The 17,553-nt window shown below is 40.9% G+C and overlaps 1 protein-coding gene across 14 annotated transcripts in view; it reads right to left on the bottom strand.

The window, feature by feature from the left end:
• Positions 1-17,553, bottom strand: part of MALRD1 (MAM and LDL receptor class A domain containing 1) — a 551,665-nt gene that overhangs the window by 159,053 nt on the left and 375,059 nt on the right. For all 14 annotated transcript variants that reach the window (XM_056519234.1, XM_056519235.1, XM_056519233.1 and 11 more), the window contains one exon: positions 9,888-10,068. In XM_056519234.1, coding sequence (XP_056375209.1) covers positions 9,888-10,068 — 181 coding nt within the window. The remainder of the gene's footprint in view (positions 1-9,887; positions 10,069-17,553) is intronic.

The raw sequence follows: 17,553 nt of genomic DNA, 5'->3' as shown, positions 1-17,553 counted from the left end.
CCGTGATAGTTGAGCTGCATCATACTTCATTGCCTGTCAAGCATATCAACTCCAGAAGTTTATAGATTTAATTACTCAAACCCATCAAAAGAACGTAAACTGCACTTCCCACGTAAGTACAATGCTTGTGGCTTTACATAGTGCTAAAAGATAAACTACTTAAAAAATACAATAGATCTGCAGATACTGGCGAAAGATAAAAGAGGAGTTCTTTACACATCGCTGACCTTGAGGTTACCTGAGCGGTACGTGGCCTGATAGTGGCCTGATAACATCCCCAGTAACAATGCAATACGCCAAACTATGGCCGTATCCTGCATACCATGCAAATCACTCACATGTTTTATGTCTTTTTGGAGATGCATTTATATAGTATAACCTTGAATAAGCTTCTTACTTGTGTTCTGGGGAAGGACATTGACTAAGAATGTGTCTGCCCACATAAGATTTATAAGAATACAACAAAACTTATAGTATACTGGATCATCAGCCTGAAAATCCATAGGGGAAGCAAAATGGACCTTATAGAACTCAAAATAAAACTTGTAGAGACTATTTGGTACAAATCAATTTAGTTCTGAATGTATCTAAAATTCTGCAATTCTGTTATTCCGATCAATTTTACAGCCACCCTTCTCCTGCCTTGTCCATCATGTTCAATACTGTACTACTATATTATTACCACTACTACTGTAGTATTACTACTACTACTATACTATTATTACTACTACTATACTATTACTAATACTACTACACTATTACTACTACTACTACTACTACTACTACTACTACTACTACTACTACTACTACTAGTACTACTACACTATTACTACTACTACTAGTACTACTACACTATTACTAATACTACTACACTATTACTACTAATACTACTACACTACTACTACTATATTATTACAACTGCTACTACTGTACTATTACTACTACTACTACTATACTACACTTTTACTACTACTACTACACTATTACTAATACTACTACACTATTACTACTAATACTACTACACCACTACTACTTTACTATTGCTACTACTACTGTACTATTGCTACTACCACTACTATACTAGTATTACTACTACTACTATACTACAGAGTAGGGATGTAAGAAAAAATCGATTCTCGCGATAATCGCGATTTTTCATTTGCCGATACAAAATCGATTCAAAATATTTTTGAATCGATTCTTTTAGGGATGTGGAATTTTTAATAAAACGCACTTTATCTTACCTGCCAACGAGCCCCCGGAGCTCCGGTACAGGTGTTCGGTCCCCGGGCTGTATTCTTCTTACTTCCTGTTAGTCCGGCACGTCACATGGAGCTTCAGCCTATCACCAGCCGCAGCGATGTCCCGCCTCCGCTGGTGATAGGCTGAAGCTCCATGTGACGTGCCGGACTAACAGGAAGTAAGAAGAATACAGCCCGGGGACCGAACACCTGTACCGGAGCTCCGCGGGCTCGTTGGCAGGTAAGAGAAAGTGCGTTTTATTTTATTTTGCAGCCCGGACGGGATAACATGAGAAAAGTGAGCACCGGAGTACTAGATCGCCGCTGTCAAAGCTGACAGCGGCGTCTATTGGGATCTATGAATGCTCCCAGGTGGGCGATATATCGCGATGTATCGTCACCTAGACGGTATCGCGATATATCGCGATATATCGAATCGCCACACTGGTATCGCGATTCGAATCGAATCGCCAAATTCTTGGCGATTCACACCCCTACTACTACTACTACACTATTACTACTACTACTCTACTATTACTACTACTATACTACTATTATTACTACTACTACACTACTACCACTACTACTACTACTATACTATTACTACAACTACTACTACTAAACTATTACTACTACTACTACTATACTATTACTACTAGTACTACTATTACTACTACTACTACTACTACTACTACTACACTATTACTACTACTACTACACTATTACTACTAATACTATTATACTATTACTACTGCTACTACTACTATTATACTATTGCTACTACTACCACTATACTACTACTACTACTGCTACTACTTCTACTACTATACTATTGCTACTACTACTTTACTATTACTACTACTACTACTACTACTACTACTACTACTACTACTATACTATTACTACTACTTCTACTACTGCTACACTATTTCTACTACTACTTTACTATTACTACTACTACTACTATACTATTACTACTACTTCTACTACTGCTACTACCCCCTACACAACCACACATCTCCTGTCTTGTCCATCATGTCCCATACTGTATTGCTACTACTATTACTACTACTAGTTACATATGAAAAGACAAGAAAACAGACTACAGTAGGTACTGCCTAGTGCAGTTACCCAGGGTAGCAGATGTGTGCGAGAGAAAATAATTGAGACTTGCTCACCAGATGGTGAACTCAGAGCCCAACACCTTTTTGCGCTTTATAAAGTAGATACAGCGGCTGCCTCTGACCTAATCGATCTTATAGAAGGATCTTTGTATGCAGAAACATCTCAAGCCATGGCTTGAGAGAGGGAGCATTTGTTCCCAAAACGCGTCACCACTCAATAAAGCACTTTTCTTATTTTTATCAAATTGGTGTCTCCGGTTAATCCGTACCACCAATACAGCTGAGCACCCCGCAAGACCTCTCTTTTTTCTCCTTTTCTTCGCCCGGATTCTCCGGTGAAATGTTTCTACTACTGATACTAGCCCTACACAGTCATACATCTGCTGCCTTGTCCATCATATTCCATACTGTACTGCTACAACAACTTCTACCAGGCCTCAGATGCATCTCCTGCCTTGACCATCATGTCCTTTACCCTGCACAGGATTAATATGAAAACCCAAAAAGCTCGGAGACCTCTAAGTGTTATACACAACTTTTCAATTCGGGCCCAATTTATTTGTGCCAAATCCAATCTGATGATCAATTCTAACAGATCAGATGCAAAACAAATTTCAGGAACTTTTCTCATCTCTAATAAATTGTATAGAATGGTAAATACCAGGACTTAATAATAAGTAAATAATACAATAATAATCATATTGTTATATTTCATATGCAGGGCTGGATTTTTCTATAAGGCAGAATTTATTTATTTGTCTTACTATTATTATGTATAGATAAGCGGCACTACATAGGCGCTCCATATCTCTCTTTGCAGAAACAATCTTAGATTGCTTTTGCATGAAGTTCCTTCTTTTGAGCCACACACTGGTGATTGAAATGTTGTGTATATATAATATTTTTTATGGAATTCCTTGTGTGCCATAAGCAGCATAAACGCTTTATTATTGGGTGTCAGTATAACTATAGTAATACCAAATCTATGTAGTTTTTGTTGTGTCCAGCATCCATAATAGGGGACACCAGTTTGGATTTTTCCAAACACAGCAATATTAATTGTTTTTTATTGTTTTTTAAAATGATAACTGGGGGAATTTTTTTTCAACATTTTAGGTTGTTTTTAAAATATTTTGAAAAAAGGTTTATTTTAACTTTTAGTTTCCCTAATGTACGTAGAGGGGTATTCCAGCCTTATACATCCTATCCCCAATCAAGTATGCCAAAGGCTGCACAGAGATCGTGTGGGTCCCAGTGGTGGGACGCCTGCAATCAGACATCTTATCCCATATCCTTTGCATAGTGGATAAGATGTATAAGGCCAAAACACCCCTTTAACCCCTTAAGGACTCAGCCCATTTTGGCCTTAAGGACTCAGACAATTTAATTTTTAAGTTTTCATTTTTTCCTCCTCGCCTTATAAAAATCATAACTCTTTTATATTTTCATCCACAGACTAGTATGAGGGCTTGTTTTTTGCGCGACCAGTTGTCCTTTGTAATGACATCACTCATTATATCATAAAATGTATGGCGCAACCAAAAAACACTATTTTTGTGGGGAAATTAAAACGAAAAACGCAATTTTGCTAATTTTGGAAGGTTTTGTTTTCACGCCGTACAATTTCTGGTAAAAATGACATGTGTTCTTTATTCTGAGGGTCAATACGATTAAAATGATACCCATTATTATATACTTTTATATTATTGTTGCGCTTAAAAAAAATCACAAACTTTTTAACCAAATTAGTACGTTTATAATCCCTTTATTTTGATGACCTATAACTTTTTTATTTTTCCGTATAAGCGGCGGTATGGGGGCTCATTTTTTGCGCCATGATCTGTACTTTTTTTTTGATACCACATTTGCATATAAAAAACTTTTAATACATTTTTTATAATTTTTTTTTTAATAAAATGTATTAAAAAAGTAGGAACTTTGGACTTTTTTAATTTTTTTTCGTTCACGCCATTCACCGTACGGGATCATTAACATTTTATTTTAATAGTTCGGACATTTACGCACGCGGCGATACCAAATATGTCTATAAAAAATGTTTTTTTACGCTTTTTGGGGGTAAAATAGGAAAAAACAGACGTTTTACTTTTTTATTGGGGGAGGGGATTTTTCACTTTTTTTTTACTTTTACTTTTACATTTTTTTTTACACTTGAATAGTCCCCATAGGGGACTATTCATAGCAATACCATGATTGCTAATACTGATCTGTTCTATGTATAGGACATAGAACAGATCAGTATTATCGGTCATCTCCTGCTCTGGTCTGCTCGATCACAGACCAGAGCAGGAGACGCCGGGAGCCGCACGGAGGAAGGAGAGGGGACCTCCGTGCGGCGTTATGAATGATCGGATCCCCGCAGCAGCGCTGCGGGCGATCCGATCGTTCATTTTAATCGCGAACTGCCGCAGATGCCGGGATCTGTATTGATCCCGGCACCTGAGGGGTTAATGGCGGACGCCCGCGAGATCGCGGGCGTCGGCCATTGCCGGCGGGTCCCTGGCTGCGATCAGCAGCCGGGATCAGCCGCGCATGACACGGGCATCGCTCCGATGCCCGCGGTTATGCTTAGGACGTAAATGTACGTCCTGGTGCGTTAAGTACCACCTCACCAGGACGTACATTTACGTCCTGCGTCCTTAAGGGGTTAAGTCATGTCTGCTTCTCCTGTTGATTGACACACAGGGCTAGTCTTCCCCTGGCGTCCCTGTGTAGTTATCCTGCGCATGCATCAAAAATGTGTATTATGTTGCACAAGCAGTGAGTCTGTGAGTGATTCAGAACCTCACTAACAAACTGCGGATGTGTCGAAATCGCTCACTACCTCTAGTAACACAATGGCGGCACATGCTCTGAAAAACTAAACAGGGCCACTATGGGCAGATGAACCCTCTGTGTCAACAAAAGTAGTAGTGGGCATGATGTAAGCAGGGAGAGGCATTGTGGACATTGACTGTAATACGCAGCTGGCACCGATCATTAGGGATGAGCAAGCCAAATTCGGCGAAACTGGTTTCGACCCTTACTTTAGGGAAACTGCAGGTTGCAGAGCTACCAAACATTGCCAGGTCCAGCTGAAAAAGGGGTTACTGTAACCCCTTGCTGAGCTAACTGCTATGTATCAGGTCAGCAATGAAAGAGTTAACTAGGACTGCTTAGCAGTGCTTGTTAACTCTTAGATAGATCTGTTCACATTGCACATTTTTAACATGCTTTTAGAAACAAAAAGTCATGCTAAAACTGTGAATGGACCCGTACATACCACCCTTGTTCTTGTATGTGATCTTCTTCTTGTGTAGCACCGCCTCTAGTGACTTCACCACTAGAGGCGGAGCTACACAAGAATAGGTCAAAGCAGGAACGAGGTGGGTAAGTAAGTTCTTCAGTTCACAGTATACAGCCATCTACAGAGTTAACTCTTTCCTTTTTGGGCTCGCGCAACGTGCAAAGGGTTACAGTAAAGCAACGATCTATATAGATTGCTGGTTTACTGTGAAAATAGATTTAATATTTGCTGCACAGCAGCGCAACTTAACTCTTGCATTGCTGGTTCCCTGCAATCCAATAATTTTTCAAAAGTTCTCTCTTTGTAATCCACCATGTATATTGGGCAGGCTCAGCTCCTCTATACTCCCTGGCCAAAATTTAAACATAAATGTACAATAAATGTCAAAAATGGGTTAAAAAAAGGTTCTTCAGCAGCTGCAGCAAGTTTTATTCTATACTGTGCCTTAGCTGACATAGAGCATGAAATACACACCTCACATGCAGCAGACTTTTTTCTTTTGAAAGTAGACAGGGATTTTTTTTTTCACATCAATACATATCATGTACAAAAAAATTGTGATTTGATATTAATATAAGTTACAGGAGAGATTACATATATATATATATATATATATATATAATGCCAAATAAAGTAGAAAAAAATAGCTATATTTATCTATTGTGCATGTATAATTTGTGAACTTCCATATAAAATCTCCCACTCAGTAAATATTGTCCTTATCCGGAGGATATTATTATTATGTGATACATTTCTATACACTTGCACTGAGATAAGTGAATGCAAACAAAGTGTGATTCCTCAAACAGGATGTGATCTAGAACATGGGGCCTGACCGGCTTTGTTGTCCTTTCTCTGGCGCTGTGGGATATTTTCCAGTATTTTGATGCTGTGGAGGTTTATCCCATCCCTGTGTGTTTTATCTCTGCAGGTTTCTCATTTAATGATAAGACTTTCACCTACCTCCGGGATAACCGGAGTTAGTACCTTTCCCTCTAGCTTCACGCTCGCTGACGAATGGTTTTACAACGTTAAAATAAAAATGATATAAATAATTTATAGCTTGGTCACTTTGATGTGTTTGTGCTCTACATCCCTTTAACCTTCTCTGTGACTTCCAAGGATGTTTATACAGATAGTATTCTAGTTTTAATAAGTACAGGATTATGTATGTCACCATGAAGAGAAAAGGTACAGCACATCTACTCTTCAGAATAAGCTGCCATGTGTGTATGTGAAGAGTAGCACTGTTTGTGGCCATTATATAGTTAGAATATGACATTTTTCATCAGTTTTCCCCTATGCTTCATTTCTTATTTTCAGTTGTCGCTGAGATAGTGGGTTGCAGCGAAGCTTTATGATATCTCCCATACACTACACACACACAAGAGGAGATCCTGCTCCCCAACATTTCAATAGCAAACTCTCAGAAGCAGCAGCATGGAGTACATTATAGAACAGTGTCAACTTAAAATACAGCACTGAGTGACATAGAAGACTAACTAGAAATTTCAGCATCATCTTTTTATCTGTCAGCGGTTACTTCCCATTCCTTCCTTCATAGACTTCTATGGGCAGCCGTAATCTGTTTCCTCAGTAAGCTGATCTGTCATAAAACAGACCTGAGCAGAGTTTGCAGAGAAACTGATACGTTTTGGAGGGGGACAGGAAAGAAGACGGTAAGTGAAGAAAAGAATCACAATGGTGTGTGAATGAAGAAGCTCCTGTCCTCTACATCAGTGGTTCTCAACCTTTTTTTTGCAACTGTACCCTCAAAGGTTGAAAGTATGTCCACGGGTGCCCCTCGAGCACGGAAATTACACACAAGGTGTACTCGAGGACAAAATATGTGCTTACCTTTATACTAATGCAATACTTAATCCCCTTGTGCCATTATTCCCCCCTCCATCTTAATCCCCTTGTGCCATTATTCCCCCCTCCTCTGATCCCCTTTTGCCACTATCAGATAATGGCAAAATGGGATCAGAGGGAGGGGGTAATAATGGCACAAGGGCATTAAGATGGAGGGGGGGGATAATAACAAAAGGGAATCAGAGGGAGGGGGGAATAATGGCATATGGGGATTAAGATGGAGCAGGGGGGGGGGAATAATCATTACCCCCCCCCCCTCCATCTTAATCCCTCTGTGCCATTATTCCCCCCTCTCTCTGATCCCCTTTTGCCATTATCCCCCCCCCCTCCATCTTAATGCTCTTGCACCATTATTTATCTTCCCCCACCCCCCCAGGCTAATATATACATACATAAAATACATACAATAACATCCCTCCCACACACTTAGTTTTTACTTTTTTTATTAACATTATCCGGCCTGTTCAGGTAAACAGCGCGTCCCGTTCCCGGAGTCCTGTTCGGCGGGCTGCACTGATGGGTGACGTTCTCTTGCGCTTTATGGCACCTCTGTGCAACGTCAGGGGATGTCACACGTCTGCCTGGCAACCACGCAGCTCCCGTAAAGTAGCCGCAGTGGTACTTTACAGAGAGCTGCCGCGGCCATTCCCCACTCTGCGCTGACAAATACTGGCCAATGCATGGCTGGTATTTGTCAGCACATCGGCGTACCTCCGCACAATCGGTGGTGTACCTCTAGGGGTACGCGTACCACCGGTTGAGAACCCCTGCTCTACATAGACAGTGATTTACAGCTTCCAGCAGATCTTTCTTACTTTTATATGTAAGGACTTGTTTTATCTGTATTAGTTATCTACTTATTTTTCTTTAATCCTCACTTTTTTCTATTTTTGGATGACATTTTGGTGGCTTCAGAACCAGTTACCAGGTTTCCATAGAGTTATGGTGTCAACACACAATGGTTTCAAAATACAATGGTCATCCTGGAACCAATTAATATTGTAACTTGAAGAACCATTGTACTTTATACACATAACCAAGGGTTCAACACATCACTTGGCACAAGCTCTGATGGCATCATAAATTGCCAACAGCAGAACTTGGCTCGTTTCATTACTGGGCCCGAGGTAAGTAATATTTTGGGAATGGTGAGACAGGGTTGCTCCACTCTAAAGATAAATGTTCTTGCTGCTATTTGTTGGAGGTAGCACCATTTTCAATCAATGTTTAACCATTAGGGGTTCTTTAAACATGGCTGGGGTTATTAGCCAAGCCAAAAGCCTGTGCAGAAGTGAGGCAAAAGGAGACCTCAAAACTGTAGTATGGAGTCTTATAGGCTACATGAACGGCTTCTCACCAAGCCAGCCAGCGCCTTGCTCTGTACTGAAGAGTGACAATGAGGAGCAAGCTGTGGTGCCTAATTTTTTTTTGCCATTGGGGCATTGTGTAGCCCATACACCAGTTTGGCAACCTCCTCAACTAGACACACTACCCTTCAATCCTTTTTATGGGAATAATATTGTAGGTATTAAGGGGGTACTTTGGCGAAAAACATCTTATCCTCTATCCAAAAAAAAAACGTTAATAAAGATCATTTAACCCCTTCCCTAATAAAAGTAAGAATCACCCCCCTTTTCCCATATAAAAAAATAAACATATGTGGTATTGCCGCATGTGGAAATGTCTGAACTTTAAAAATATATTGTTAATTAAACTGCACGGCCAATGGTGTACGCGAAAAAAAATTCCCAAGTCCAAAAAAGCGTATTTTTGGTCACTTTTATATCATGAAAAAAATGAATAAAAAGCGATCAAAAAGTCTGATCAATATAAAAATGGTACCGATAAAAACTTCAGATCACGGCGCAAAAAATTAGCCCTCATACCGGCCCGTAGACGGAAAAATAAAAAAGTTATAGGGGTCAGATAACAATTTTAAACGTATAAATTTTCCTACATGTAGTTATGATTTTTTTCCAGAAGTACAACAAAATCAAACCTATATACGTAGGGAATCATTTTAATCGTATGGACCTACAGAATAAACATAAGGTGTCATTTTTACTGAAAAATGTACTGCATAGAAACAGAAGCCCCCAAAATTTACAAAATAGCATTTTTTCTTCAATTTTGTCGCACAATGAATTTGTTTTCCGTTTCGCCGTGGATTTTTTTTGTAAAATAACTAATGTCACTGCATTGGTGTCGCAAAAAATAAGCCATAATATGGAATTTTATGTGCAAAATTGAAAGCGTTATGATTTTTAGAAGGTGATGAGGAAAAAATAAAAATGCAAAAACGGAAAAACCCTGCATCCTTAAGGGGTTAAATATGCTGCTACTTACATGTGGAACAGTTCACAAACTCAATGTCATCAATGGCCGCTCCTCCACCAAAGTCTCTTGTTCGTAGACCTTCAAATATGACTTCAAAGTGTCTAAACTTTCCCAAATGAATCTCCACTTTATTCCATTTGCCGTCGTGATTCTCGGATTCTCCCCATAGCTTCATTAGGTTGTTTTCAGTCTAGATATAGAATAACATAAATGTTAGGAGCCATGAGTCATAGCAGGTGACATCCATTTATACATTTCTATGCATTATTATTCTATAACAATGACTGACACTTATGCAGAACATTGTAAATGCTGTTTCTCAGCTCACTGTATCCATAAATTATGTAGGGGAAATGGGATATATAGAACGTTTTTGCTTGGATTGATGCATTCTTTTTTTTAATTATATCTTATATTAACACAGGTTAATGCCATTAAAGGAGAAGTCTCATGATCAAAAACTTACCCCCTACCCCCCTTATAGGAGATAAGTTTTAGATCGCGGGGGTCCGAGAGCTGGGGCCCCCCACGATCTCTGGTTTGGAGCCCCCGTGCGCTGACACATAAGCGAGTCACAACCCCCGCATGAAGCGGAGTCCGCTACTCCCCTCCATATTTCTCTATGAGGGAAAGTCGAAGGTTGCCGTACGGCTCTCCCATAGAACTATATGGAGGGGTTGTGACGCGCACTTGTGCTAGCGCACCGGGGCTCCATACAGGAGATCAAGGTGGGCCCAAGCACTCGGACCCCCCCACAATCTAAAACTTATCCTCTATCCTTCGGATAAGGGATACGTTTTTGATCAGGAGAATTGTCCCTTAAGTTTGTGCAATAACTGTACATCAGTGGTGTCAAACTGTGGCCCTCCAGATGTTGCAAAACTTCAACTCCCAGCATGTACGGACAGCCATTGGCTGGAGGGCAACAGTTTGACACCACTGATGTAGATAGTGCCCTAAAGTATTGCAGGTGAATTGCAGACCTTCAATATTGTTTTATAGCAATTATTCCTACAACACAAAGGATTCCTTGTGTTCCTTGTCACGGCGGCAGGAGAAGGAGGGGGAAGAGGAGGTATTGAAGGAGAAGGAGGTGTGGTGATGGTGTTGTGCAGCTGGGGCGATACCCTGCTGGGCTTGGAAAACCCCTGCGGGCATGGTCCCAAAGGGAGGAGAAGGTCTCCGAAGGTGGTGACCTGGGGTCAAGTTTATGGACGACTAGTGTTGAGCGGCATAGGCCATATTCAAATTCGAATTTTTTTTTAGCATATGCAAAAATTTGCATATGCGAAAATTTGCATGTGTGAAAATTTATGAACTTTATATGTATATTGCTAATCTCCGACAACTGTATTTGCATCATTCTCATTGGCCCACAAGCTAAAAGAAGGGAGGGATCAATATTCGCGAATATTCGCCCGGACATCTCACACAGTAGTATTAGAGCCTTCTTTAGACCACACAAGCTGGAAGCAGAGAGGGATGATCACTGTGATGTGTACTGTGAAATTCGAATTGCGAATATTCGCAAGCAACACTATGGACGACCCTGGGCAAAGTAAGAGATCAGAAGGTCATGTCGCCTCTAAGTCCCCTCCTTTGTATGACGCAGATGGTTTGCACTAATGTTTGCACTGTTATATTTAATGATATTCGTTTTTATGGTGTTATTTAATAAAATGGCCGCTGTGGCCTTTCCACCAACAACGTTGTCTGTGTTTTGTTTAATGGAAATGGTGACGCAAGAAGGTGGGTAGTAGGAAGCGGAGCTTTACACTCCCCTAGTCATGCTGAATAGTATCAGGACCCAGTCTGGAGGATCCCAGAAAAAGTGAGGACCTGACTTGGGAGCAAGGATTGGTAAATAAATGTGTCTGATCTAAGGCCAAAAATCTCCAGTTTTGTCTCATCTGTCAAAAGAACAAGCCACAAAGCTTCTGGGAGAATGTCCTTTGGACAGATGAGACAAAACTACGGCTCACATAAGCTCTATGTTCACAGACACACTAATGAAGCCTACAAAGAAAAGATCTATGGAGGAGGCTTGATTATGTTTTTGGGGCTGCTTTGCTGCCTCTGTCTTGAATCTGTACCAGGCCAGGGTACAATGAAATCTCAAGACAATCAGTGCTGTCCGGAAGTTTAGTCTCAGTGGCAGGTCATGGTTTCACCATATAGGATAATGTCTCAAAAACACAGCTAAAAACACCCAAGAATGGCTAAGAGGAAAAAAAACTGTGTGGTGTCCCAGCACCAAAGGCTGTCCGGTGGGCTGCGGATCTCCTCAGGCATGCTTGCTGCTCCTGTGTTGGGCCCACTGTTCTATTGTTTACTATGTTTATGCACTTTTTGCCATGTTTACTGTATCCTTGTATTATGTGTGTACTGTACCTTTAAGAAGGAGATGCAAAGTGACCAGGTGACCCCTGTTATCCAATGGGAACCCCCCAAATTGTCCTGTATATAGTGTAGGGGGGGAGGAGTTGCCCCAGTTCAGGTCTAGTTGCTGCTGTGAGCAAAGCTCCATGTGAGCTGCAGTGTGGAAAGGAGGTGGAAGGAGTGTGAGGTGATACCAACGGAATGGCATGTAAAGAGAAATAAGATGAGCACCACTACCAATCTTACGCCTAACACCATAAAAGTCCACTGACGTGTGACACAGCTACAGAGATCCTACTCAATATAGCCCCGATAGTGGTGCTCAGCATACAAAAGTCACTGTAATCACTCACAAGTAGAAGAAAATAGAAACGTGGCACTCACAACTATATGCAGAACTTCTTTACTGTGAGGGGATTAAGAGGGGTACATAGGAGAGGCTGGAGACGTTCCACAGGTAGAGCGACACAGTATTTCACAGGTGGCTTCTTCTGGCTCGGTAGTGCTGAAGTCTCTTTGAGAGTTACACATATTGCTTGGTTGTAGTGACTGCTTCAAAAGGTTGTGCGACAAAATATTAGGTTCAGGGACCATCACTTTTGTTCAGGACAGTTTCATTATTTTGATTCTTTTGACCACAATTCATTCTGTCCTAAACAGAAGGGGACCAACAATTTTGTCCCAATCTGTGTGTGTGTGTGTGTGTATATATATATATATATATATATATATATATATATATAAAATATGAAATTGCATTTGTTGGAGGTGGTGGGGACAGGAGGCCCAAGTTGAACTTTTGCACCAGGTCCCATGAGCCTTTGGTTCTGCCTCCAGCTAAACACTATGTTTTATGTAAGTCAACACAACGCCCTCACTCTGCATTTTCTCTGTATTCTCCTCTCTGCATATATAAAACCTAATGTATTGCGGCACTTACATCTGCTGCATCTATAATCCCCGGACGCACAGATTCTGATGCTAATTAATTTGTCCTTTCATGTTAGTTACAGAAATGGATAATATGGTTTCGACTGGTCAATGTATTATGTAAAAGGTATCTCAAGGATCAGGGGTCATAAAGTAGACAAGTTAATGTAAAAACCTCTTACACACTATATTATATGCACGCTGTTATTATGCATACAAAGCCTTGTTAAATCTCTTAATGCAGCAAAGAAGGGCTCAGCACCAATGTTATTATAAATTTCTGGAAATTCCGTGTAACTTTCCCCAAAGTTAGAAAGGAAAATACTTGTTTTAAGAGATAACTGAGATAGCCTTTTTAGTAAAAGGGGGTGCTTGGGTGATGTCCCAGTACAGGACATGGTCCTGCACTACACTTAGGCCCTGTCAGGTTGAGTCCCTCAGTGACCTGGGGGCTCCCCTGCAGTGCCTCCCCTCTGTTATTATAGTGTTATTTAATGTAATAGGATTATAGTCAGTATATCAATCTATAGTCAGTATAAAGGACCTTTGGAGGACTCCACTAAATGTCTAAAGGACCTGTGAAATGTCACATGTTATGTTTATGTTATCACATGTTACCCAGAGGGCACCAGTTTAACACATGACCCGCAACTTGACCAATGGGCATTACACTTTTCTATCTTTTCTGCTGAGAACAGCAAAGCCCAGACATCACAGATCCTGTGTCCTGTACACCTGGAGACCATAAAGTCGGCACACCAGCCACATTGTCAGGAAGTCATCTCATCTATGTCTGCTGTCTCTACTAAAGTCGAGACACTGATCAAGTCTATCCCAGTCTGCGTGGCTGAACTAAAGTCTATCACAATAACTACAAGTCCCAGCAAGCTGCAGGGCCCTTTCCATGTTACTGGTTGACTCTCTGGGATTCTGGCCGAGCTGTAGAGACTATAACAACTGTCTGACCTCAGTAAAGCCTCCGTTAAACCATAACCTGGTCGTGGACTCTCATTTCACTGCCAAACCATTGGGATAGCGGAGATATAGTTTAGGTGGTTCCGGTACCAAAAACCACTCTGGAGTCACGAACATTAGGGGTTAATAACACCTTGCCCCTGGGATTACTACCATCTGCCCCATCCACCTACACTGCTACATTCACCGTGACTCACCACACTTGTTTTTGTCAGTCTTTTTTTGTTAGAAGGGTTAAAGGGATATTTCACTGAAAAGTTAATCAGTTTTGATCTGTGGGGTCTACTGACTGGGACCCACACCTATTTTATTGCACACTAAACCCCAACTTTTGCCTTACCTCCTATAAAGTTTTGATGAAGCAGTAGCGTACATGCTTGACTAACAATCTGACTTCCTCCTTGCTCTAATAATGCAGCTTTGGGGTGGGAGATTCACATTTTTAAATCTAGCAAGTGGTGGAAACCCAAAAGATTGGACACCCACTTAGCTAAAATGTATCACCTATCCTATGGAAAGTTTAAAATGTTTGTGGAAATTTTCTAAAAAGCTTCAACATGCGTGAGGATCCAGCAGCAATTGTCTAATTCTCCTGCAGTGCCCCCGCAGAACAAAAAGAGCATTACACAATTGGCAAGGTCCTCCACAGCAAGAAATATTCTTTGTAGCCATCTTGTCGCTGTTGGTGCAAGTGCCATAGAAACTACATACAGGAGAGGAGCTGTGAGACACAGACCATGACAAGTGTGAGGACTACAAGCTATAGCACATCCAAAGGGCCTCCTTAACTATTGCGCGAGCTGTGTCCCTTCTGGGCTGCCTCATATTACACACTGTTTATAATAAAAGAAGCAGCTTTAAACATGTCTTGTGGAGTTGGTTTTGGAATATTAGTTAGGGAAATAGTTTGGCAAACGTATCCACCTGTGGAGGATTGAAGTATGGAAACGAGAGAGTATTACTAAATTCGTTTTAAGAGGTTCTCACAAATTGACCAACAAATTTGATTTGAATTCAATGGCCAATTTGGATTTATAAAGGAGCAGAGAAAACTGTCATTTGACAGGTGTCCCTGGTCTGGCACATACCTTCAATGGCATAGGTGCCATGAAAAGTACTACAGGACTCCTGTTAAAGGAAAGATTCTCTTACACTGAGCAGCATGGCATACTCTCGCTTGGGTACTCTCAGTTGTGAGTGTTGGAGCTGAGGCATTCAGCATCAGTGCTTTCCCCCAGACGGACTGACACATTCACTATGAATTGCCTTGGATTCCATAAAACTTAAAGGGGTACTCCGCTGCTAGACATCTTACCACCTATCCAAAGGATAGGGGATAAGATGTCTGATCACAGAGGTCCCCTGCTGGGGCCCCTGCGATCTCCCACAGGACCTGGCGTTCTAAACAAACTCCGGGTTCCTGCGGCAGAGGTTGTGACATAATGGCCACGCCCCTTGGGACATCACACCATGCCCCCTCCATTCAATGTCTATGGGACACACCCCTCCCATAGACATTGAATGGATGGTGTGTGGCGTGACATCACTATCATGGCCTCTGGCTCCGAGCGTTCTGAACAAAATGTTCAGAGCGCTGGAGCACTGGAGTTGCCCTTTAATGTTATTCCCAAATTGTTTAACCCATAAAGTAAAATGTGCTGAAGAATAATGGATGTGTCAAAATAAAGACATCAGTAAGGAAGATTCTCCAAAGAGCAGCCGCAGTAAAAACCTTGGAAGTTACCAAAAATGTATATTAAAGCACTGGTCAGAAAGAGACGTGAAATTAACATAAAATCCTATTAAAGTTTTTCTTTTGCATACCAACGAGGTATGTTTTATCTGCATAGATAGCCCTGTATTCCTCCCATCTAAGATAGAGAATTTATCTTCTAACTAGATTCTGCATCAAGGCCTCTTATAATTCAAACTGTATTTTTCATTAAATTGTAATTCAGATGATGTATATTGTTACTAAGGAAGTTAATCTGCTTGCAAAAGATGGCAGAGATTGCAGAATCTCCTGATGGCGATCCTAAATTAATTAAATGTGCTGCACAGGAAAATCTGAGTTAGTATAATCTATAAATATGAGTTGTGAGACTCCAGTGGATATGGCCATTTGGTTGGATTTTACACATTTTTATGCAGTGGCTGTAGATTATTACAGGGAAAGGTTAATTACCCAACCAAGCAAATGTTTTAGTTGACTTAAAATATGGGGGTAAAAATGAGAAGAGGTTAGAGGACACCTCTATGAAGCCTTTTATTCTCAAAGAGTAGCTCTGATAAGATACCGAAACATCGCCATGCTCTTAGACCTTTGTATAGTACCTCTGTGAGGCCTTTAACTCCAAATCGTAGCAATTTGTGCTTCAGACCTCTCTGTCTTTCTAATTTAATAATATATCAAGCCTTCTAGCTCAAATTACAGCTGTCACACAAACTATGCTGGTCCCTTTTCTCTCACCGCAAAAAAAAATTGTTTTCAATCACTGATTAGGATTAGGACCCCTAAAAGGAGTTGAGTGGAGTTGAGGAAGGATTGACTTGAAACAGTGGAAATTGAGAACAGAACAGTGGAAATTGTGGCTTGGAACACAGGAGACCTGAAGAAGGAATAGCTTTAAACACAGGGATGCCAAAAACAAAAGTGACTATGAACACAGGGATGCTGAGGAGAGAGTAGCCTTAAACACAGAAGTAGCCACTTGGAACATGAAATAGCTGAGGAAAATGTGGCTTGAAACACAGGGAAGCAGGGGTGTATCTATAGAGGTAGCAGAGGTAGCAGTCGCACTTGGGTGACTAAGGGGGCCCCAAAGCACATCTGCCCTATAGGAGAGCAGTACAATAATTGGCATATGCCAATTATTGCAGATTTTACATCGGGGCCCCAAAGCTACAAGCTACACCTATTTAGGAAAGTGAAAGAAGGAAAAACTTCGAAAAGGGAGAGCCAGGAAAGAAGGGTCTTGGAACCCAGGGGAGCCAAAGAAGGAGATGCTTCTAAAATGGGAGAGCCAGGGAAGGAATGGCTTGGAACCCTGAAAGGGGCTTGGAAAATTGGAAAGCTTGGGAAAGTTTGATTTGGAACATACTGTAGGGGAGCCAAGAAAGGAATTGCATGTAACACAGTGAAGTTGAGGAAAGAGGCTTGTGAAAAAGTACAGCAGTAAGGCAGGACGTACTGGTGAGGCGGCCACCTGTAAAGGCAGTATTAAAATAAGTGATGATGTGCTACTCAAGCCTTTCTTTATATGCAACAATCTCTGGTTTAGAAACATAATTGACCAATTTTGTTCTTAATTTTAGTGTTATACTAGTTTCATAAATATATATTAAAGACAAATGAATAAAAAGTATGTTAGCATGGATTTGGACAATACAT

The sequence above is a fragment of the Hyla sarda genome, chromosome 5 (assembly GCF_029499605.1).
Source record: "Hyla sarda isolate aHylSar1 chromosome 5, aHylSar1.hap1, whole genome shotgun sequence".
Classification (NCBI taxonomy): domain Eukaryota; kingdom Metazoa; phylum Chordata; class Amphibia; order Anura; family Hylidae; genus Hyla; species Hyla sarda.
Note: the sequence above shows the minus strand (reverse complement) of the source record. Positions and strands in the feature narration are given on the sequence as shown.